Source organism: Xiphophorus hellerii, chromosome 18 (genome assembly GCF_003331165.1).
Source record: "Xiphophorus hellerii strain 12219 chromosome 18, Xiphophorus_hellerii-4.1, whole genome shotgun sequence".
NCBI classification, from domain to species: domain Eukaryota; kingdom Metazoa; phylum Chordata; class Actinopteri; order Cyprinodontiformes; family Poeciliidae; genus Xiphophorus; species Xiphophorus hellerii.
This window is the reverse complement of record NC_045689.1, coordinates 10,998,662-11,021,030: the sequence shown is the minus strand read 5'-3', so window position 1 is coordinate 11,021,030 and position 22,369 is coordinate 10,998,662. Positions and strand designations below refer to the sequence as shown.

General features: G+C 38.6%; 2 protein-coding genes across 3 annotated transcripts in view; one reads left to right on the top strand and one right to left on the bottom strand.

Annotated features, from left to right (window-relative positions):
* The window catches only part of acsl3a (acyl-CoA synthetase long chain family member 3a), a 29,803-nt gene extending 22,061 nt beyond the window's left edge, over positions 1-7,742 (bottom strand). Inside the window, exons 1-2 of one of the 2 annotated variants that reach the window (XM_032546014.1) lie at positions 7,507-7,742; positions 671-1,183 (exon numbers count right to left, since the gene is read on the bottom strand). In XM_032546014.1, the coding sequence (XP_032401905.1) occupies positions 671-1,045 (375 nt within the window). In that variant the 5' untranslated portion in view covers positions 1,046-1,183; positions 7,507-7,742. The remainder of the gene's footprint in view (positions 1-670; positions 1,184-7,506) is intronic. The other variant, XM_032546013.1, reaches the window with a different exon arrangement.
* Positions 7,743-8,678: 936 nt separating this feature from the next.
* Positions 8,679-21,593, top strand: farsb (phenylalanyl-tRNA synthetase subunit beta). Its single transcript, XM_032590498.1, has 18 exons — positions 8,679-8,812; positions 9,225-9,280; positions 9,503-9,657; positions 9,830-9,902; positions 10,001-10,116; positions 10,959-11,109; positions 11,202-11,310; positions 11,417-11,487; positions 11,578-11,639; positions 12,555-12,606; positions 12,700-12,761; positions 13,021-13,228; positions 13,318-13,398; positions 13,491-13,583; positions 14,454-14,571; positions 14,748-14,900; positions 20,165-20,312; positions 20,656-21,593. Exons 1-18 carry the CDS (start codon positions 8,755-8,757, stop codon positions 21,431-21,433), a joined length of 2,544 nt encoding a protein of 847 aa, XP_032446389.1. The 5' UTR covers positions 8,679-8,754; the 3' UTR covers positions 21,434-21,593.
* Positions 21,594-22,369: the final 776 nt, after the last annotated feature.

The following is a 22,369-nucleotide window of genomic DNA, read 5'->3' as shown; positions in this document are numbered from 1 at the left end:
TCTGGTTCCTCATAGTGATGGGCCACTGGCTGATTCAAAGTGTATCAGTGTTTTGCTGGAACATAATCTTAATTGGGGGACTTCAACTCCAGTCCTCAAAGGCCAGTGTCCTGCAACTTTTAGATGTTTCCTTAGTTCTTTCATTATATGGATGAATAACATCCTCAATATACATTAAAGTTCTCCAGTGTCAATCTAATAACCTGAATATCTGACTCAGGTGTGTTGAAGCAGAGACACAGCTAAAAGTTGGGGACATTTTGCTGAAGTTTCTGAAGATAAAAATGAGCAATAAACCTTCAAGGTAAGTGGAGAAAACTTATGAGACATTTGAATGTTTAAAAATCCAAAACTTAACCAAGTTTTTGCATTTTACAGAGAAAAACAGTTCAATGTTTAATTCAGATTTAAAAACAGAACTCAAAAAGGTTTTGATTAATGTAATTATGAAAGAAAAAGATGACTCCTCAGTACATTATAGTTTTGAGATTTGCAACTTTAAATTAAGATGTTACTAAGATTACCAGACAGATATGTTGTTAAAGAAAACTCAGTTTCAACTATCTTTACATTTAATTTAATAAAAGTTTTTTTTTGTTCCATATTCCTCCACTTATTTCCATTACACTGCAAATTTAAGAAGTTGCTGCTGCAACCACCATCAGATTACCTTCTTGAACACTTTCCCGTTGCTCTGTCGCTCATCTTCCTCTGTAACCACTTCCCTCGTTCCAAGACAGTCTCTCTGCGGGAACCTCATGGCTGCGTACTCAAACATCTTATCCAGCGTATCCACTCCAGGGTGTAGCGATGAAAGGAGCCTTTTGGTGGCACTGACTGCTCTGTAGGGTCCCTCTGAGCGTCCTAGAACTGAACAAGCCTTTGGTCTCTTGGCCCGTTCCTCCTCTGACCCGTAAAAATTCCTATGGGATCTGGAGACCCAGCTGAGGAGGTAGGAAGGCAGGAAGGTAATTGCGGTGTAGATCCACACCGTGAGGTGGAAGAGTAGCAGCAGCATGGGATTCAGGTCCTCTTTGAGCCTCATTTTGGTGGGGAGGAGGGATGACGAGATGAGGAGGAAGACACTATTCCTGCTGTTGAAGTTCTCTGGCTTTATGCTGTTAACTTTGACTTTTCTTCTAGAGTTTCAGATTCTTTTACTGGAAGATAATGTCCACTCAACCTGGGGAAAAAAAACGTCAATGATGATATTAATGTACAACTCAAGTTGTAAAAGGCTACCTGGTTTCATTATTAAGTAGGTTTTAAAAAATCTTGACATAGGCAAAATCCTAAGACATAAGACAATCATTTATACCGTGTACACACAATTATTAGGAAAATTGTGGTTTTAACAATCAATTTAATCACTGAAGAACTACAGGGCAGTCAATTAACCCAAAATAATAATAAGCCAGAATATTTAAGAAAGTAAAAGTGAGATTTTTTGTTTTGGAGTTTGGAGTCCTAGTGATTGAGGAAAGTACCTTCAGCCTTGGGAAATGAAGTTTGATGGTACTTAATTTCTAGTTGTTTTCCATAGTATCTGTACCTACAACTATATTACCCAAACCTCGCTAGCATTTGAGTAGTCACTCTCATCTCAGTTCATAAAAGCCATGAATAGGCCTGTCTCCAAATATCTCTTGGTCTTCAACCCATGTTTCGCTCTGTGGTCATGTTTCACCCTGCAGTTCAAGGTCTTTATTCAAATGCAGCTTATTTTTGAAAAATGTGCATAATATGATACTTGCCATATAAATATGCAGACAGTTTACATCATGCAGTGATTGTAGAGTACAGATATATTAATTTTCGCAAAGTTTGAAAAGTCTCCTTTTATTGTAAGAAAAAAGCCATCATTACAGCTACAATATGTTGAGATGACCATTTGCACACTTCTATCCCGGCCTTGGTAAATGCTCTATCAGAGGCTGTGGCACCAGCCAATCTGTTCTAATGTATGCACTGTCTGCAACCAAGGTTACTGAGCAGAGATTATGGTGTTTTTATCATTTCTTCAGCTTCATCCTCACTGGGGACAAAAAACACAATCTTTGGTTTTGAGTCTTGCTTTATTTGACTTTATCTGTAGGTACCATTTAATTAATCAGCACAAAAACATACTCTGCAATATTTGCATGAAGTATTCCTTCACTGATGGACACCAGCTGCTTATCAGTCTCACTCACCACTGACATCAAACCCAAAATAGATGAGTAAGGAAGTCAAAAAGGTTGAGAACAGTAAGGAGATGTATTTAGGTTGTAAAATGTAAACTGTACCAGGTTTGTAAATGCATATGTAGAAGATGCAGAGCCTTCCCATATAAGGCCATTTTTTTACCCTTTAACACTTCTAAAAGCAAATTTTTGCTCTTTATTTAAAAATTTATTTATTTATTTATTTAAAGAGGGCTAAATACAAAGGCATGCAATATGATTCTTTGACAATATATACATATATATACTATATTTTTATACTATGACCCATAAACACCCTGTCTCCCTGGAGGACCTTGGGAACTGTCCATAGTCCTGAACAGAGACAACGGTTAACTTTACATCTTAAGGCCTTTGACATACATTGCCTGGCAGAAGCATTAATGGACCTTGAACTGTTGGTACATTTTGTCATACTGCAATCCTAAAATTTAATGAATTTCATTGGGATTTTAAATGACAGACCAACACAAAGTGGTGAACAATTGTGAAGTGGAAGGAAAATTATGTATGATTTTCAAAATGTTACAAATACAAATCTGAAAAGTAAGCTTTGCATTTGTTTCTTGATTGCATGAGTCAATGCTTTGTAGAATCACCTTATGCTACAGTTAAGGCTGCATCCTGTTTTATATTTCACCATTAAACACAACTCTTTATTGTTTCATCACATTAAATCACAATAGGCTACACTGATGTTTTTTGGATGTAATGCAGCAAAATTCAGAAAAAAAACAAACAATGAATTCCAAAAAATGACAGAGTATTACCACTTTAAAGTCCCCAAGTAGTCCATTTTAAGAACAGTAATTCATTATTCATGAGGGAGCGGCTCATCTAGCTTCTCTGAAGCATCACATTGTTTTCCATAAAAAACTGCTCACTGACACATCCTGCCTGTGTCTCTCCTCTGCATACAGTCATCCTTCAAGTGTCTCTAAAATTGATACACAACGATTTTATCATTGCTTTCCCAGATTTCCATTATTTTGCAACTAGATGGTTTTCAGTGAGCCATATTGCGTTTTTACAGTTCAGGTTCTTGAAGCAAGCATGTGCCTACCGAATCTCAGGGGCACATAATTTACAACATTACCTCGTCAGTGCTCAGTTTATTTTGTTCAGAAAGCATTTGTTAACGCAGAAAGGACGTTAATATGAGACAACACAGAAAAGCTAAGCAGAATTGACAGACAAACTTTTTTCACTTCCCTGAAAACCACAAACAGAACTGCTAAACACCTGCTGTAAAAATGAACCTCTTGAAACTGAAGGATAGCTTAATGTGCAACCAGCATTTATTTTATACCATAAAAACTCACCTGACTAAATCAAAGCAAAACAGAATAAATATGTCTTCTACAAACTGGCTCCTTATTTAATACCTTGTCTCATAAGAGTTAAAAACTTTTTGAATAAACAAATGATAAAGTATTTGCAATAATAATTATTTTAGAATGTTTGCTGTCAATGTTTAAATACAATAAATTTGTTTCAATAAGACTAGTGGTAAACCACCTGCAATAATTGCAACATGCCTCTGTGAATTAATTATTATTATTATTATTAATTATTTGTTGATTATTTTTAATTAGGCATGTAGATTTGACAGGTCTCCTAATCAAATTCCTGTTTATTTCAGCAAACCAAGGAAAAATCACATAATGAATGTGACAACCAGGGTGTACAGCTGCCCTGCAGAGCAGACCTGATATTTCAGCTTTATATTATTGAGAGAAAAATTATTTATTAAGCTTTGTGTTTTATTGTATGTTATGCAGTTTCCTTATTACTGTTTGAAAATGCTTTGGAAGTTACCTTTTAATTTCATTTTAGCAGGTTACAGGAACTCACTCAAAGCAGTTCTACAGCTTTTGTGACTACTTTAAAAATACTCTTATATCCAAAATCTAACACAACCCTGATCACAAAAAGGACTTCCTCTTAGAGCAGCAGAGGAGATGTACGTTATTTCTAGATCATGTATTAGCTGAAATTACCAAGTTCAGAAACATCTTACACTACACTCTTTTTAGCAGTATGCTGAAAAGGAAAGTAAACATTGAACAGCAATTTATTGTTATATTTTACTATTTTCACCTTCAACTTTAAGGGAAAAAACAGAGGTTTTAGAGTAGAATAATCAAACTCTGAATTACAGTACATTAAAGCTCAAAAAAACCCTCCAGTGTAACGTAAATAACAATTCTATAAGGAGGAGTGGATCAAAGTTCCTCCACAGTGATGTAACAGACTTGCTTGATGAAAGATATTGCTGCTCAACCAGTTATTATATTTTGGGAGCAATTACTTTCAGTGGGTTAGGTAACTTTTCACACTTAAATAGATCAAATGATCATTTAAAAATGTAATTTTATGTTTACTGTGGTTATCTTTAATTTTAAATGAATTTAACATTCTGAAATATTGACAGAATTAAACTGCAAAGAGGAAATTTCATTTTGTACTACAGATCCTATAGATTATAATACATGAGTGCAGCACTATTTAGTAAAAAAAACAAAAACAAAAAAACCCACCTAAACATGGTTGAAAATTTCCACCATTCATTTGTGCCTTGTAGTTGCTCAATGGCTGGTTTTATGTAACTAACAGGAGCTTTGCAGTGAGCCTCCTTTCTCTGGATTAACTGAATAATATTGTGTTATGTTCTACGTAGTGGTGGGGTGAGCAGGCAGGCGTGTGTGTGTTTGTGTGGGTGTGTGCGTGTGTGTGTGGGAGAGGGAATCATTGCTTCCTTGAGAGATCGACTGAATGAGGTCTTTTGTGTGCAGACGTCATGGTGCTGACACCCTCTCAGCTGAGCTGGGCAGGCGGATGTCTCGCAGAAACTTTGACATAGCCCTTGGAGAGAGGACGACGCAGTGACACAGACTGTGTTTGAGCTTCTATGTAGGTGTGTGAAGAGAAAGAGGACATTATGTGGGGTTAGTTTGTATGTGTAGGCATGGAGCATTGGTGTTGCAGGACAGATTTCCTCCTTTGAAGTAATGACATAACCAAAAGCTTGCAAAACAACTTAACTGAGTTTGTTGGGATTTCATTTTAATTGTTTAGATTATGTGAATTGGACCGCAGCTTTACTCTACTTTTGTAAGCACATGTTTTGTTGACACAAACTGTTGGCAGACATGCAGGTCACAAACTTTCCTTTGCTGCAAGCTTTCCTAAGGTTTCAGAACCTGATCTGGACATGTTATAAAACCAGGTTAGATGGGTATTCATATTTAAAAGACGTAGGCGAATAAATAAAAAATGCTTCCACTTTTAAAATATTAACGTCAGATGTGTTTTATAATGTTATATCAGAACAGGCATGTCTTTTTTCAGAGGCACTTCAGAGAAATCTACCTTGTAAGGAGAAAGAGTTTGCCTGTGTGATTTATATTCACATCAAACTATCTTAGAACAAACCGACTCCAAGCACTTCTAGCCCAGGAGAGTGCATAAATTGTCAAGCAGTTAGTGGTTTGAACTCACAGTCAGTGTTTTTGGGGACAGTTTGGATTTGTTAAAGCAGATGTGCTTATAAAAATTTGAAATATTCCAGAGAGATGCGAGAATTGGCTCAAAGTTCCAATCAATACACTTCTAAAAGACAACTCCAGAACTAAACTCTCAAATCAGTTGTTTGTGATTTTTTTAAATTGCACTTCCAACTCACATTTTGTGCAACCAAGTTATTGGGGTTCTTTTAAAAGTAACCTATTTTGGCTATGAAACTGCTGTTTATGTTCAGGACTGCAAAAATGTCAGCCAAAACAACAACTTAAAATGTGTATGTTCAAAGCAAAGAGTTAAGTTTATGTAGCAGAGGAAAACATATTTTTCTATCTGAAGCACACATGATCAACTGGAATCATATTAAAATATGTTACAAGCCAAACTATCAATAAATTATAGCAAAACACAGTGTAAAAATGCTAACTTTAGCACTTTAGTTATTTCTCCACATTAAAACATCATCAAGAGGAGTGAGATGCAAGTTCACTGTCGACCAACTGTATTTCTTGAGTTGTGAAACATACATAAAGGTGTCATGTTGGCACAAAATATTTGTTTTTTCAAGAAAACAGATAATGAGATGTCTGAAACATGATGAGAAAGTTAAGTAGGATACAAACCTAATAAGACATTGGTTAGTTATGGGGGACAGGGTTCTCTTTTAAAATTACCCAGCAAAAAATTAACACCAGTAATCTGAGTTATTTACACTCTTGTAAGAGAAAAAATGGGGGTGGGGGGTATTTTTCAAAGTTTTTCATGTTCTTCATTCATTTATAAATGTCCCAATTTCAAACTAAATATTTAGTTAGCATTTAAAATATTTAGTTTATAAATTAAATACTTGTGTCTTGTTTTGTTTTATTTTTGTGAGTGTAAACTGTGATCCTGTGATTTATTTTTTTAACTTAAAGTTATGACATGTGAATCCCATTCCTGCTCAGGTCTAATCACAACTTTAACACAGACCATGCAACACGAATGAAATGTCGTGTTATTCTTTTGCACTTTACACCTCCTGATTTGGCAGTGATTTTCATCAGACTGGGACACTGTCTTGCAAACACATGCAGATATATTAGGGGCAAGAAAAAAATATCTCCAATATAAATTATTCCTATTTTATCAAAATCAGAAACTCTGCAAAGGTTCACACCTAAAGAAATATGAACTTGTGCTTTTACGTTTTCCAAAAGTTGTGGTTTAACACTTCAGAGAGGCCAAACGCATGCAGTGTAATTTTGATCTAATTACCACAGTGGTCTCAGCAGCGGGCCTCAGATGTTCCAGCTGGAACAACATCCAAATGCACGGAGAAGCGTCATGCACATACTTTTACTCACAACTTCCGGTTTTATGAGTATAAAAATAAACAGCGAGTTGGGAGTTGAAAAACAAAACCGCACAAATAATGCTGACGGTGTCTATCCTGTTTAGTACATCGACATAGTTGGAAACGAGAAAAAAAATCGCATTTGACACATAACGACGTAAGTTGAAGGACTTCATCTGTGTTTTGCTGTCATCAATTATTAATAAGGCCGCCTAACCCGTTTTGAAGTGTGTCGCTCTCTCTAATATTCAATTAACATTCTCAGTTTGTTACATTAAAAGCGATTGAAGCACATGAGCTCAAACAAAGACATGTGTATTAATATTTTTAAAAAGTATAACATGCGTTACTTTAGTAGGTTTCTGTCATTTATTAGTAACTTGACGTAGCATCCCACAAGTCGACAAACATTAAGAGGAAACTCACCGGTGCAGGTTTCCAACCAGCGGTCAGTTTCTCCGACTGTGCCCAGGCTTTCTTCGCAGCCTGAAACCGTTAACCCACCGGATCTTTGCGTCGGTCTGTGGATGCTGCGCGCCCAGTGAGCTCCGAGAGTGCCCACGCGCGTTCGCGTTGTTGTATATGGAACGCGCGTGTGGACGGTAGGTCGCGTGGGGATGGAAGAAGGAGAAAGGGAAGGGGTGGGGGTTTCTCTGCGTTGTGATTGGACTCGTGAAGGTGGCGCGTGCTAGAGACCGACCAGCGATAGATAGAAGGAGGTCTCGAGGTGACTACACGGGTTACTGGCGGTCACAAGAAAGACAAGGCCATGCACACGACAGTCACGCGCACGCATAACATGCGGCTTTTTAAAATAATCATCCACAAATGTGGTGTATGAGAGAGGCTACAGCAGCACACTGACAGCTCGTTTAGATAGTTTTAGGGTATTTAAGATAAACAAGTATAAACAAGTAGATACATAAAGGTTATTTTATCTTTTAATGCTTTTTGTCGTTGACAGAGCCTGCCCGAGGAATAAATGAACTTTGGACTCTATTCCTGCTTGCCTGGAAACTTCAGAATATGAATCAACACCAGTTATGTTGACAAACGTATCAGTTCAGGTTTCTTATACAGCCTGGAAAACCATCTGATTAAAATATTTTATACTGGCATAAGAATGGAAAAATGTATTTTATTTCCAGACGTAATTGTTTCTTGTTTTACAATGGTATCCATCCATCCATCCATCCATCCATCCATCCATCCATCCATCCATCCATCCATCCATCAAATCAAAGCAGTTCTCAATTTCTCCATTATTGTGCTTAAGTATAAAGTACTATTTATTGTCGTCGTTTTTCCTTCTTCTCCTTTCAGAATTTTGAATTTAATTCCTTTTGGGAAAAGAAAAGGTGAATCAAAAGTACTATAAATTGTTGACCTGCTAGTTTACACCTGAAAGAGAATAAAATAAATATTGAGAACTGAAGAAAATAAAGACAACAATTATATATTTAGGAAAGAATTACGTGTTTATTTTCATGACAAAAAATAAATAAACTGAGTGGGTGGACGATAAGGATATATTACACAGTCATGTGTACAGTAGATGGCGGTATGGACTCAAATAGCTTGCGATCCGATTTTGAATCAGGCACTGCAGCAGACAGCTATATTCGACTAGTAGGGTCCTTTCACCTCTGAGCTGGCTAGGATTAGCAGCTAAACATGCCGACTGTCGGAGTTAAAAGAGACTTTCTCTTTAAAGCTTTGGGCAGAACATACAGTAAGTTTTGTCATTTGCTTTTATAATTAACTGATAAATTGTCTGTCTTTGATTCTATGGGCTTTTTAGACTTTGAAAGAAGCAAGAAAGCATAATAGCAAAAGCTGAACTTGCTGCCTGTCAGCTCATTGATTGAGTGCTAACAGCTAATTTTAGCTAACCATCCAGTTTTTTCCATAACTTTTTTAGCTTATGAAAAACATGCTACTACTTGAGGGTAGATTTATGTTTATTTAAACATGAGTTAATTTTTGCTAGTGTTTGTGTTAGTTTAATAAAGTAAAACGCGTCACATCTCTTCAGCTTATGTCTGTATGGTTGCATCATTTCCTCTCTTCTAGCTGCAGACACATCATCAGATGGCTGATGAACTGCATATACATTATTACTGACAATTTTTCTCTTGTTGTAGCTGATGAGGAGTTTGACGAGTTATGCTTTGAGTTTGGGCTGGAGTTGGATGAAATTGTAAGTGATTTATTTTGGTTACATAAACCCAAAATGCTTGTTTATATTTGATAAACAAAAACACTGTAGCTTTACTGGCATGAATTGTTCAACTGCTTACAGGCAAATACAAGGAATCTAGAATTTTCTTTCAACAAATAGTAAAATATAAAGTTACAGATGATTTGTAGACAGGAGTAAAGAAGAAAATTATAAACCATCATTGCTCTGTTTCTATCCTAGACCTCAGAAAGGGAGATAATCAGCAAGGAGCAGGGCGACTCTAAAGCTTCAGACGCATCCGATGTTATTCTGTATAAGATCGACGTGCCAGCTAACCGCTACGACCTGCTGTGTCTGGAGGGGCTTGTCCGTGGTCTACAGGTCTTCAAGAATAAGTGAGTCACAACCTACTTCATTTAATGGGAATCTTATCCAGTATAATCAAATGGTTTGTTGGGGGAAAGAAATGAAGAATTTCGGACTTGAATACAAACAATTATTGTTGTTAAATGCATTTTTTGTTTCTTGAATTGTTTTACTTTTGATACAAATAAAACATTGTTTCAGGCTCGAGGCGCCTCGATACAGACGCTTGAGTCCAGACAGTGGGGAGCCTCAGAGGTTGATCATCACTAAAGAGGTGTGTGAGAAGAGATTTGTTTTGCTGTCTGAAGTTCCCTTTGCAACTAATTTTAATTTTTGTAGAGAATAAAGTGTTTTTAATGTGTTTTTTTCCAGACAGCAGCAGTGCGACCCCATGCTGTGGCAGCAGTGTTGAGGAACATCACTTTCACTCAGGAGCGCTATGACAGTTTCATTGAGCTGCAGGAGAAGCTACATCAGAACATCTGCAGGTCAGTGCAGAAGAATAATGAAGTCTGAGCACTAGGTGAAGGTTTCTATCACTTCTGTAGTGTTTTTCTGAGCTGATTCACTCACAACGTATACTGTTGGCCAGCGCTAAGCTTAGGCGGGAACACCTGCAATAGGAATTATCACAATATCTTATAGTACTATTATCATAACAGTAAAAATGGTAACAAGAAGTAGTTATTACTTTTTGTTTAGGTAACTCTCCAGCTCTGACTCCATGGCACAGCAATCATAGCCCCACAGACACAGTTTTTGAAAAATATATGCATTTGCACTATGCTTCTTTAGGACATTAGTCACAAAGAAGTGTGATTTGTATCACCAAACTGCTCGCACATTCGCAAATGTATTTTTCTTTATTCATACTTTAGTTGAACAAATTATGGAAGAAATAGTAAAAGTAACAGACCTGACAATAGTGACCTTTTTTTTTTACATCATTAATTAGAATTTATTGTGACACAGCTAATTCAAAATTATAAGAAATTTATTACGATAACTGATAAATGATACAATAAATGCCCACCCCTAACATGGAAGCACTGAGATCACAGTCACGGTTTTGAATGATTGTTTTTGTTCTCCATGTTTTTATTTTATTTTAATGTAGAGAAATTGTCATTTCATATTAGTAATGAGGAAAGCATTCAACATAATGGCTTAATGAACCGGACTCCACAGATGAATTCAAAGTGCTGACGTAGAGCAACGAGTTAGGCTTTTTCAAGACAATAACCAATAAAACTGATTTTCAGAGACAGAAAAAAACATATATCCTTTTCATTTATTCTAACTGAGTCAAGTATTAACTGTGTTTATCCAGAAAGAGGAGCCTGGTTGCCATTGGCACCCATGACCTGGACACCATCTCAGGTCCGTTCACCTACACAGCCAAAGCTCCCGGAGACATCTGCTTCAGACCGCTAAACCAGACCAAAGAGTACACGGCTACTCAGCTCATGAGCCTCTACAAGGTAAACAGCTGATTTAGATATCTGGATTTTGGTTCTCAGAGCAGCTCATTATGCTAACAGCTAACCCAATCGTAATCATGTTGTTCACACAGACAGACAGTCACTTGAAACATTATCTCCCTATTATTGAAGACAAGCCTGTGTATCCAGTCATCTATGACAGCAACGGCATTGTACTGTCAATGCCTCCTATAATCAACGGTGAGATTTTTTATTTTATTTTTTTGTAGTCACTTAAACTTGAAAATGAACATAACTACTGTACAGTTTAGACAATACTGAGTTAGAAAGTTTGCTTTGGTTCCAGGGGACCATTCAAAAATCAGTTTAAAGACGAAGAACGTCTTTATCGAGTGCACAGCAACCGATCTTACTAAGGTAATACCTAGACAAGACAAATACAAACTCATCACCTCTTACTGTTGCCATTAGAAACGGGCTCAACCCTCGCCATGTTCTTTCCTGCAGGGAAAGATCGTGTTGGACATGATCGTGACCATGTTCAGCGAGTATTGTGCTCAGCCTTTCACGTAAGTCTCCGTTCCTTCAGCCACCTCTGATTGCTAAAATAGGTTCTCACTTCTAGTTTTTGCCGAATAATTCACACCCCTCAAACCTTTGGACGTATTGCTGCATGAAAACCACAAATATGTTACTAGGATTTGCTGTGATAGATCAGCACAAAGTAGAAGATATTGAGGAAGTGAAATGAAAAAAGTTGAATATAAAAATTTCTTTGAATATTTAAAAATCTAAAAAGTGTGTATTTGTATTTAGCTTGATACTTACAACCATCCATAGAATTGCTGTCCTTTCTGTTTTCCTAAATAGTTTGAGCTCAGTCACACTGGATGAAGAGCATCTTTGAACAGCAGCTTTTAAGACTTTCCACAGATTCAGTTGTAGTTGAATTTATATGAATACTTCTCCAAGGCTGTGTACATTTTATAAAGTTGTTGCAAAATCTGTTATTTAGAGATAGCTGAAAAATAGGGCTGCAACTAACAATTATTTTAGTAACTGATTGTTCAATTGATAATTTTCTCTGATAATTGATCAGATTAAAAAGTTAGTAATTCTACTTTTTTTCATTTTAACAATATGAGAACTACATTAAAGATTCAAATAAAAATAATTCAATTATATGGTACATATATCGCAGCAAATGGCCTTTTTCATCATAATTAATCCAATTAGTTGGTTCAGCTCTACTGAAACATAACGAAATTCAGCTGCCAGAAAGTTATTTATTAACATTGATCTTTTAATGACCTCTTAGTGCAATCTTAAATATTCTCCAGATTTAAGCAGTTGGATGACTTAGTTGGAGGACTTTGTTTATGCTTGCTTTGTTTTGCTAAGCTCACACTCACTGGCTTCACAACAAAGACTCATTAATTCATTGAAAATTGTTCAATTTCTCTTACATTTTTTCTCCTCTGCAGGGTGGAGCAGGCTGAAGTGGTGTACCCAGATGGAAAGACCTGCATATACCCTGTACTGTTTCTACTTCTATTTTCTTCTTTTGAACAATAATCACTTTACTGACATGGTTTCAAAGTTTTTGCTGTTTCCTGGTTTGTGTTGCAGGAACTGGCTTACAGGAAGGAGAAGCTGTCTGGCGAGTTCATCAACAAAAAAGTTGGCATTAGGTAACTTATTTGGATCACTCAATGTGTTAAAATATGCAAGTTACATGCATTCAAACCAGCATTTATGCAGTTTCAAAGTTTTCAAGTAAATATTGAATCTTCTCAGATGTTGATTTGGTAAAGAATAAGTGTAGGTACTCCTTCAATGTTTTATCAATAATTATTGTACTGCACCAATTGTTTTCAACAAACACAAATAAGTTTTTTTTTTATTTTTAAACAAATGCTGATATTTTTCCTTCATTCCTGCTCCCATCAGGGAATCAACGGAGAGAATTGCTCAGCTCCTGACCCGGATGTGCCTCCTCTCCCAACCCACCGGCGTCGGTGATGAGATTGAGGTGGAGATCCCCCCCACCCGTCCAGACGTCATCCACGCCTGTGACATCATGGAGGACGCCGCCATCGCCTACGGGTTTAACAAAATCACCCGCACGACGCCAAGCACCTACACCATAGCCACCCAGGTGCCATGCTTTGGTTTCCTATAAACAACTCGTCTTTAGAAGCACCAGAGAATGTTACATCTTGTGAGACTTGTTTTGTTTGTTTGCAGTTTCCTCTCAATAAACTGACAGAGCTGCTGAGACAAGACCTGGCAGCTGCTGGATTCACAGAGGCTTTCACCTTTGCTCTGGTGAAAAATGATAAAATTACATTAATATAAACCTTACCTTGATTTTTTTGTTTCTGTAAACCTAAAAATGGTCATTATTTCACTGTTTGTAGTGTTCTCAAGAAGATATAGCAGACAAGCTTGGAAAAAAGATCTCTGAGACCCGAGCTATTCACATTTCCAACCCCAAGACTGCAGAGTTCCAGGTGAGATACAGTTTGACAGAAACACAGAATAATTACATACAAACTTTGAGTTTCTCACTGAGCACAGACTCGCTCTGGGATAAAGGATGAAGCAGATTACTTATCGAATAAAAATGCATCTATGAGAATTATCTTGCTTTCTACCACCTGTCCTCTACTGTAATGTTAAGTCTCTCAAAACTGTTTTCTATGTAACTTTAAGATGAGTGCTGTACAGATTTTACCATTTGACTGGAGATGCATCAATATTTGTCCTTTTTTTTTAAAACTTAAACTGTACTTGACCGGAAACATAAAATAGTTTTCTGATTACCGTACAATTTAAAATTAATTCTGAAAATGTTTTTATGTGAACATGCTGTAACGGTGTTCAAAGCAATGTACGAGGAAGCGCATTTAAAGCTATTTAAAAATGTGAAAACTATTTATAAAATTAATTGCTAGTTGGAGATGCTACATAAAGTTTAAAATGTCAATTCTGAAATCATTTTCCTCGGCATAAAATTTTATTAAAACAAATTTTTTTGAGAATTTGATACAGCTGTCATCACTATGGTGACACTTTCTGCTCATTCTGGGTCATCTCTAGGCGTTCTCAAGTTCATCCAGTGTAGTTCAGGTCAGCCCAGAGATCTCCTCCTATAATTGTGCACCCAGCTGTACAGTAACGGTTGACTACATGAGCCAAATATAAAGAGTAAAAGGTTTTTTGCAGTGAATCTCTTCCCTTCATCCTATCTTGTAACGGAATGAACCATGTCGATCTGACTTGTACTGTTATTCTTCCACTGGGTGGTGCCCTTTTCCTCTTTAATAAACTGCCGCCATGCTTTCGACTTTTCCGATGTTTTTTTTTTCTTCCTCCACCAGGTGGCACGCACCACTTTACTTCCTGGCCTGCTGAAAACGATAGCTGCCAACAAGAAGATGCCCCTTCCTCTCAAACTATTTGAGATATCTGATGTGGTGCTGAAGGATGAGAGCAAAGGTGTGAATATGCTTGAGCATGAAATGACGTATGACACATTGCCCATTTGGGGGTTGCTGTTGCCTGAGTAAAATCAGATATTTATTTCTTTAGCGGACATTTTATTTTGCTAGAATGCTTTTTAGGTGCACAAATACACACTGTCAACGAATTTAAGCATTGTTTCATTCATCCAGATGTTGGGGCAAGGAACAGTCGGCGTTTCTGTGCCATTTATTACAACAAGACTCCAGGCTTTGAGGTGATCCACGGCCTGCTGGACCGAACCATGCAGCTGCTGGAGATGAAAGCAGCTCGTGGAGAGGGATACCACATCCAGGCTGCAGACGGTAAGCAATCTGGACTCAACTAGGACTGGACATCCAATAAGGAGTGTGCTCTGTTGGCTCAGAGTCCATTAAAACAGAAAAACACAGTTTTATGGGGGGATTTTTTTAGATTTTTAATTTAATGATCAGAAATGTGATATAAGGCAGATTTCGTTGGGATTATGTAAATCCCTAAACAGCATTGGTTGTTAGGAGAGAATTGTTGATCTTTCTGTTTCCATGGTAAATTGTGGAGCTTAGCGTAGGTGAAATCTGATGGGGTTTGAGGTGCAAGAGGAAGTAGTTTAGTGAGCATGTCTACTTTGTAAATGCAGCCTAAAATCTGGATGGCTACATAAATTACAAACAAAAGTCCTAATGACTCATTCAGTTTGATTTTAAGATGCTTCCTGTTATGTCTTTTCAATTACATTTTTAAAAAAGTAGCAACACGGGGCTAGTAATGTTATTTTGACCAAGTGATGTCATGAGCCGGATATAGTCATTTAGATAACAGAAGAGCGTTTATGAAAAGCTCTGTGTTTAAGGAACAAAGATGGGCAGAGGATCTACATCCAGTCATTTAAAATCAATGCCAGCACAAAGAGGGAAGCACTTCTAGTTCCAACCCCATGTGGTCACAAGATATGGCTCAGGATTGAAGAATTAAGATCCTGGATAAAAGTGAGTTCCCTGTATACACTCTCTGGAAGACTTGGAAAGTATTTCTCCAGAGGGGGATCCCTGAGTTTCCCAATTGGACCCGTTGCTTTCAGGACTCCAGCTCAGATGAGTGGAGAATAATGGTGGATGGTCAGATGGAAGCTCAACCCATTCAGGAAGGAGCCTCCACAGCTCTTTACACACCGTCACTTTCTGACCTCAGCTTGCTCTGAGAGATACATAGCATCACTCAGGCTGAAAATATTTTTGTCTGAACCGATTAATGATTTAACACGTTAATCCAAGGCAACAAAATTAGGAACGTGACATGGTTATTACACATGTTAAATACAAGGTACTTTTAAGGAGTCTGAGAAAATATTTCCCAGACTAGGATTGATGTGGGATAAAAAAACAAAAAGTGATTATTCTTTCAGACTTGCATGTTTCATGTTTATCATGTTGGAACATGTTAAACATTGGAATTAGATATGTCTATTTTTTCATCAGTTCTTCCTTCCGTCAGTTCTCTGACCAGTATTTTGGATGTAGGTTCCATATTTAAAGTCTGAGGACTGGGAACATTTGTACTTTATTATAATTGGAGTGATCAAAATTATTCTAAACTTTGGAAATTTGATTCTGGAAAAGGATGCAATATTGACGCCACCCTCTTTGAGATTGTTCTGAGTACATGTTATCAGGGCTGAAATGATTATTACTATTAATCGTTAATTAAATGATTAACGATTGAACTAATCGTCAACTAATTGAGTAATCGATTCATTAACTGGAGTATTCCGACTCAAAAAAAGACCTGTGGAATTTTGTTGCAGCCTGAGGATCAATTGTCCTTCATGAATAAGATTCTACTCTGTTGATTGGAACCCTGTGAATAAATCAGTACTGTGTAAGTGCTGTGGTTAGAACAAAACATAGCAAAACAAAAATAATTATGATATTTTAAGAAAGTTAGCAGCTTTTCAGTATCAAGGAACTCGAGTTAGAATAAAAAATGTTGCTTCTGGCTGCGTTACATGTTTTCACATCATTTTGCAAAAACGGGTCTCATTTTGTCCATCCAATACAGCAGTTGGATCACAGTTTGTCAAATAAACTGAAACAACACTGGACTTTGTTTGTGCTATCATTTACTCGAACTTGTCACATGAGCTTCAATGTTTATGAGGTTGTGGGCCAAAATGCAACCTTCTCCTTTTGTGATGAAATCTGTCAGAATGACCTTCAAAAGGTTGTCTGTCATGATGAGAGATGAAGTAAGAAACTCAGAACCACAAGATTTTTCAAACCCCTGGCCACAGTTATGCACTGCAGAGGATGAATGTTATCAATGTGGAGGTGGAACAATAATATCTGAGGAAGAATGTTAACTTAAAAAGCAGAAGAATGAGTCGGACTGATTTTTGTCTTCCACCCCTGTGAAATTAGCAATCAGAAAGGTTTGTGTTTGTCTTAGCTTCTGTTTGCACTGCGATGGTGAAATCCATCGCAGTGTTGGATTTCTCACTCATCTCCTTTTCTCCATCTCTACCTACCTTTTACTCTCTTCATCCCTTGCCTTGCCTGCCTCCAAGGTCGCCCTGTCGGAGATCCTTCCGGTCTCAGACCGCCCATTCAGACTGCAAATCAATGCGCTTGAGTATCACTGGATGAGCGATGAGAGGATAGAGGGCAGGCAGTTAGGGAAGGTGGAGGAGAATATGAGAGGAGACCAAAGAGTGTGACAGTGCGACGTAAGCCTGGAGGAGTGTGCACCGCCTGCAGTGTGGAGATCGGGCATGGGAGTCACGTCAGCCATTGCAGTGCTCAGCAGTGGGACAGAAACGCAGCACACAATTTTCTTTCTCACTTTTCCACACGCACTCTGCACCTTTAGCGCCTCCCCACATATGCCAGCGTGTCCTTAGCCCCATTACAAGGTCATGACCCCAGATAATCTTTCAGGCATCTTCACGATATGTCCATCCAAAGGGCGAGGCAGGACCCCTCCAGGGGAGTCCGTGTCAGGTTAGCTTCCGTTTCCAAACCTGGAGAAAGGGGATGACGTGACGAGCCGAGGGATCCACAGTCAGACAGAATCGCTTAGGAGACAGATGCCCATGTTTCACCTAACAACTGTGTCCAATGCAAAGACCCGGTCCATTTGTCAAGGCAGGGACTTTGACCTGGAGCAAGTTTTTTTTTGTTCAGATATCGATTTGCTGTTGTCACAGTTTGTGTGATTAAAATGTGGCTCAATGAATACTCTTGATTCAAAAAATGGATGAGTTCCATTATTTGAAATGTATCCAGAACATAGAAGGTTTATATTCGAACTCAAATAGAATTTAAAATTTTAAGAGAAAATAAAAATGGTTAGTCTCACCAAAAGAAACAATTGTTGAACATATCCGTCATGCTCATTCAAGCCTAAGATATGGTATTCTTCATATCAGTGTTTCTCAAGTTGTGGTACAGGTACCACTGTTGGTACTTATTTCTGTTCAGCTGGAGAAAGTTATGGCACACCCACGCATTGATTTGTTCTAAGTATCTGTTCAATTATTGGATTGGTTTAGCTGCCTGGTGATAATATAATGTAGAGCTGTGCATCATCTGCATAACTATGGTAATTTGTCTTATTTGTTAAATAGCAGGGGCCCCAAGCTGGAACCTTGGGGTACACCGCATGGGATTTTTGCCAACTTTTATGGAAACTTACACACTGACTCAAAGTTTCTTTCTTAAATAAGACTTGAACCAGAAAGTCTGAACAAGCATAGAAACATCCAGAGGCAAATTACATCATATATTGTGTCCATTTCTCTATTTTTTTTTTATTGATATTTTTGAGTGAAAGCAAATTATGGCAGAAAGACTTTCAAGCTCCCTTATTTTTTCTAACAAGGAACAAGGACTGACTTTTTACGTCTGCATTAAGTGCTACTAAAAAACTGTTTTAGGTCTTTCTATAAAACGTTCCTCCTGTTTTACTTCAAGTCATAGCAAATACTCGAGTTAATTGTCTATTATTTCTAACCTGAAGTTGCCTGTTTGCAGGAATGATGCTAGAGTTGTTCTAAAGTGAAAATAGGATTTTTGTTTAATAGTCTCAAATCCAACAGCATCATCAGCTGGGAAATAATCGATCCGCTTGCCGTTTCTGCTCCTGAAAGATGGAGAAGTGTGTGGAATGTTGCCAGGCTCCAGTGGAGGATTTTCATTGACTGCTAAGTTATTTAGGATATACCCGGTGCTATTTATATAGTTGCCATGGCTTCCCATTTATGGTGCAAGCTAATGACGTGCTTGCCAACGCAAGCAACCCCACTGATGTAGTCCTGCTAATGGACATGGGGCTAAAGTGAGAGGTAGAATTACCCTGCCGTTGTGTCATCCTCTCTCGCTCTGGTACTCTTATTATTCCCCCACGGTGATGAGAGAATGTCCAGGCTGTGGGCTCTGGAACCCATTAGCAAGACAGCGTGGGAAGAAGCAAGGCATTATGGGAGCATGCCACATTTATGTACGTGTGGAAAAGGGGGGGGGGGTTACTGTAGTAACCACTGCTTTCTGTCATCTCTTGACAAGTCTGTTTGCGAAAAAATTGAGCATTCAGGTTTGAATATGACTGGAGTCTATGAGGACTTATGGAGTACGCCGATTTTTATCTGGGAGTTTTGTGGCACACAGGAAGTCGTGCCTCGTTTTGGGGTCCGGAAGAGCTGAGAGTTGATGATGAACGTGGGCGAACAAATGATGATCATTAAGCCTGAACCGAACAGTTTCACCCACACTCTGTGATTTACTCACACATCTGTGATGTGGAAGAAATCCTCGTTTTTCAAAGGGAAAATCATCTAAGAGAGACAAATGGCAGCAGTAAAAACTGGCAGATAATAGAGACCACTTATGGTGGATTAGATAAATATACATAATAACCATGTTTCAGTCATTCTTAAAAACAAGGATGAGTGAAATTTATTTTGGATTTTCTCTTATTCAAAAAGGGTCAAAATCACACATATATGCATCCAGTCCCACTAACATTTAGTGAAATATCCCATAGCGAGTTGCATTATTTTTTCAGAAATAATTCCACACATTTTTCAATTGGGCTGACGTTGAGGCCATGACAGAAGCTCAATGTTGAAACTCTAAATTGTGTATTGTTCTGAATATTCAACCTTTATAGAGAGAGGTTTTATGATAAAGATGGAGTTGTTTGGCCACAGTGTCAAGAATAATCTCTTAGCGACTGAAAGTCATGCTTTTGATCCAGTGGTGGCCAAAACCTATGTTTCTAAAATTTACCTTAAATCTTAACCTTATCGTTGAAACTTGGAGATATTTTGCTGTTCCACCAGGACAATAATCCCTAGCACGCCTCAAGGCTATTCTTGGACAAGATGAAGCCAGCAGACAATGAGCTACTGGAACACTGCCTTCTTTCACGATTCTCATCTCTCTTCAGTGCTCCGTCTGAAATTTCTCCCATTGAGCTGGATTTCTTTGAGCTGCTTTTATACAAAAAGGAGTTGTTAAAATACACCTGTAAAAACTTTTGGTCTTTTTCTGATATGTTTTTCCAAGTTTACATTTTTTAAAAACGTTTCTTTCAGATTCCACCTTCTTCCCGGGTCGCTGTGCTGAGATCTTTGCCCGTGGGACGAGTGTAGGGCGTCTCGGAGTCCTTCACCCCGACGTCATAAGCCGCTTCGATCTGACCATGCCCTGCTCTGCTTTGGAGATGGACCTCGAACCTTTCCTGTGATTTCACCTTCTTAAACGTCTACCAAATATTCATGAGTTGCTAAATCAACCAGATATGTAGTTTATGTGGTTTTGTGTTTATGGGATGTGATTTTGGTCGTCTATGTAATTGGTGCATGAACCAACCAGAGTGTACAGCTTTGTAGTGTTGATCCAGTGGGTTTTAAATAACACGACTGTTTTCATTAATTAAAAATTAACAAGACTTCTTTGTGTTTGTGAGTCTGTGTGTGGGTTTTGCATGCATGCATGCATGCCCTTAATTTTGGCTTCTCACGCAATCATTGGTGCATGGTGAATAAACTCAGTGACTTATTATGTGTTGCTTTGATTCTTTCAGTGGCCACACTGCTGAAATCCTCCTCACACATGACGTTCCCATGCAGGAAACCTTCAAGCACCCGTTTCCAGCTCCCAGCCAATCCCAGCCAACTCTGCCATCTCGCCTGCCTTCAACTAAAACGGTGTTTGGCGATTTGAGCTCACGGGCAGGCCTCAAGGCGCTTAATGATTTCCTGACAGACAGAAGCTACATAGAGGGTTTCACGGTGTCCCAAGCTGACGCCGCAGTGTTCGATGCCATCCCTTCTCCGCCCTCGCAGGCTTTCTGCCACCTCCGGCGCTGGTACTGCCACATCAAGTCCTTCCAGACGGAGAGAGCGCGGCTCCCGTCAGCCAGGAGTCAGTTTGTTCTCCCACCCACTTCGCCTGCCTCCCCAAACAACACAAGCGAAGATGACATGAACCTTTTCGGTTCCGATGACGACGAAGAGAGCGCAGAGGCAGCTCGGATCCGAGAGCAGCGCCTGTCCGAGTATGCCGCCAAGAAGTCTAAGAAGCCGGCGCTTGTCGCCAAGTCCTCCATCCTCCTTGATGTTAAGCCGTGGGATGACGAGACGGACATGGCCAAGATGGAAGAGTGCGTCCGTAGCGTCACTATGGAGGGCCTGCTGTGGGGGCAGTCCAAGCTGGTGCCAGTGGGCTACGGGATCAAGAAGCTGCAGATAGGGTGCGTAGTGGAGGACGATAAAGTGGGCACGGATCTGCTGGAGGAAGCCATCACTGCTTTCGAGGAATACGTTCAATCTGTGGATGTGGCTGCCTTCAATAAGATCTGAATCGGACAGAATTAATCGACTGAATGATATTGCTTAATGTAACCTGGTCCCGGCTGTAGTCGGTGTGGTAACTTTCCATAGAAACTCAGGTGCATCAAAGACTCAATAATTGATCCATTGCTTTGAAACGTCAAATAAAAGCATTCTGATGTTTGGCTGAGCTCTCTTCTGAGTGCATCTTTTCATACGGCCTAATTCTGCATTTTCACTGAATCTGTTGATGTCTTATTGGCTTCTCCAAGGGAAACTTGCAGTCAGCGAAGCGTTAAATTAAAGTAACCTGCGCAGAAGGCAATCCATCTTGAAAATGAAGTCTGACAGGTGTGCCGGCATTCCTTCTAACTCGACTGAAGCAAATCTTATCACTTACCATGCGGTGAAGCAACAGATGGTCTAAACCAATCAGCAGATGGAGAGTCTGAGTGGGAAAGCAGACTACAGTATTCATACCCATTGAACTTTTTCACATTTCAAACACAAATTTTAGTGTTCTGGGGGGCTTTTATGTGATAGACCAACACAAAGTGCATACAGTGATCTCTGAATGATTAATATCGGTTAGTGTTAAGTTTTTCTGATATGTTTCTTTTTACTGGAAGTTTTGATGTGATGGTGGCCAAGCTTGACTCCCGATTTCAAACTGATGGAGAATCTGTAGAAAGGAGGCCTCCCAGCAAATAAAAAGTGTTGCATTAATTACAAAGAGGGATATAAATGATTTAATCAAACTTTTTCTTTAAATTGATATTCTCAAAAACATAACTGTTTAGTTAGTTGGTCTTTATAAATTGCTCATAGGTGCTGGTATGTATACACACATGTTTTTTCTGTTCTCCTGTGATGGACTGGCAACCTTGTCCTGTCAACAGGTTTTACCTGCATAGATCTTCTTTTCACCTCCGTAGCATAACTTTCTTGTTTAATTTCAACATACCT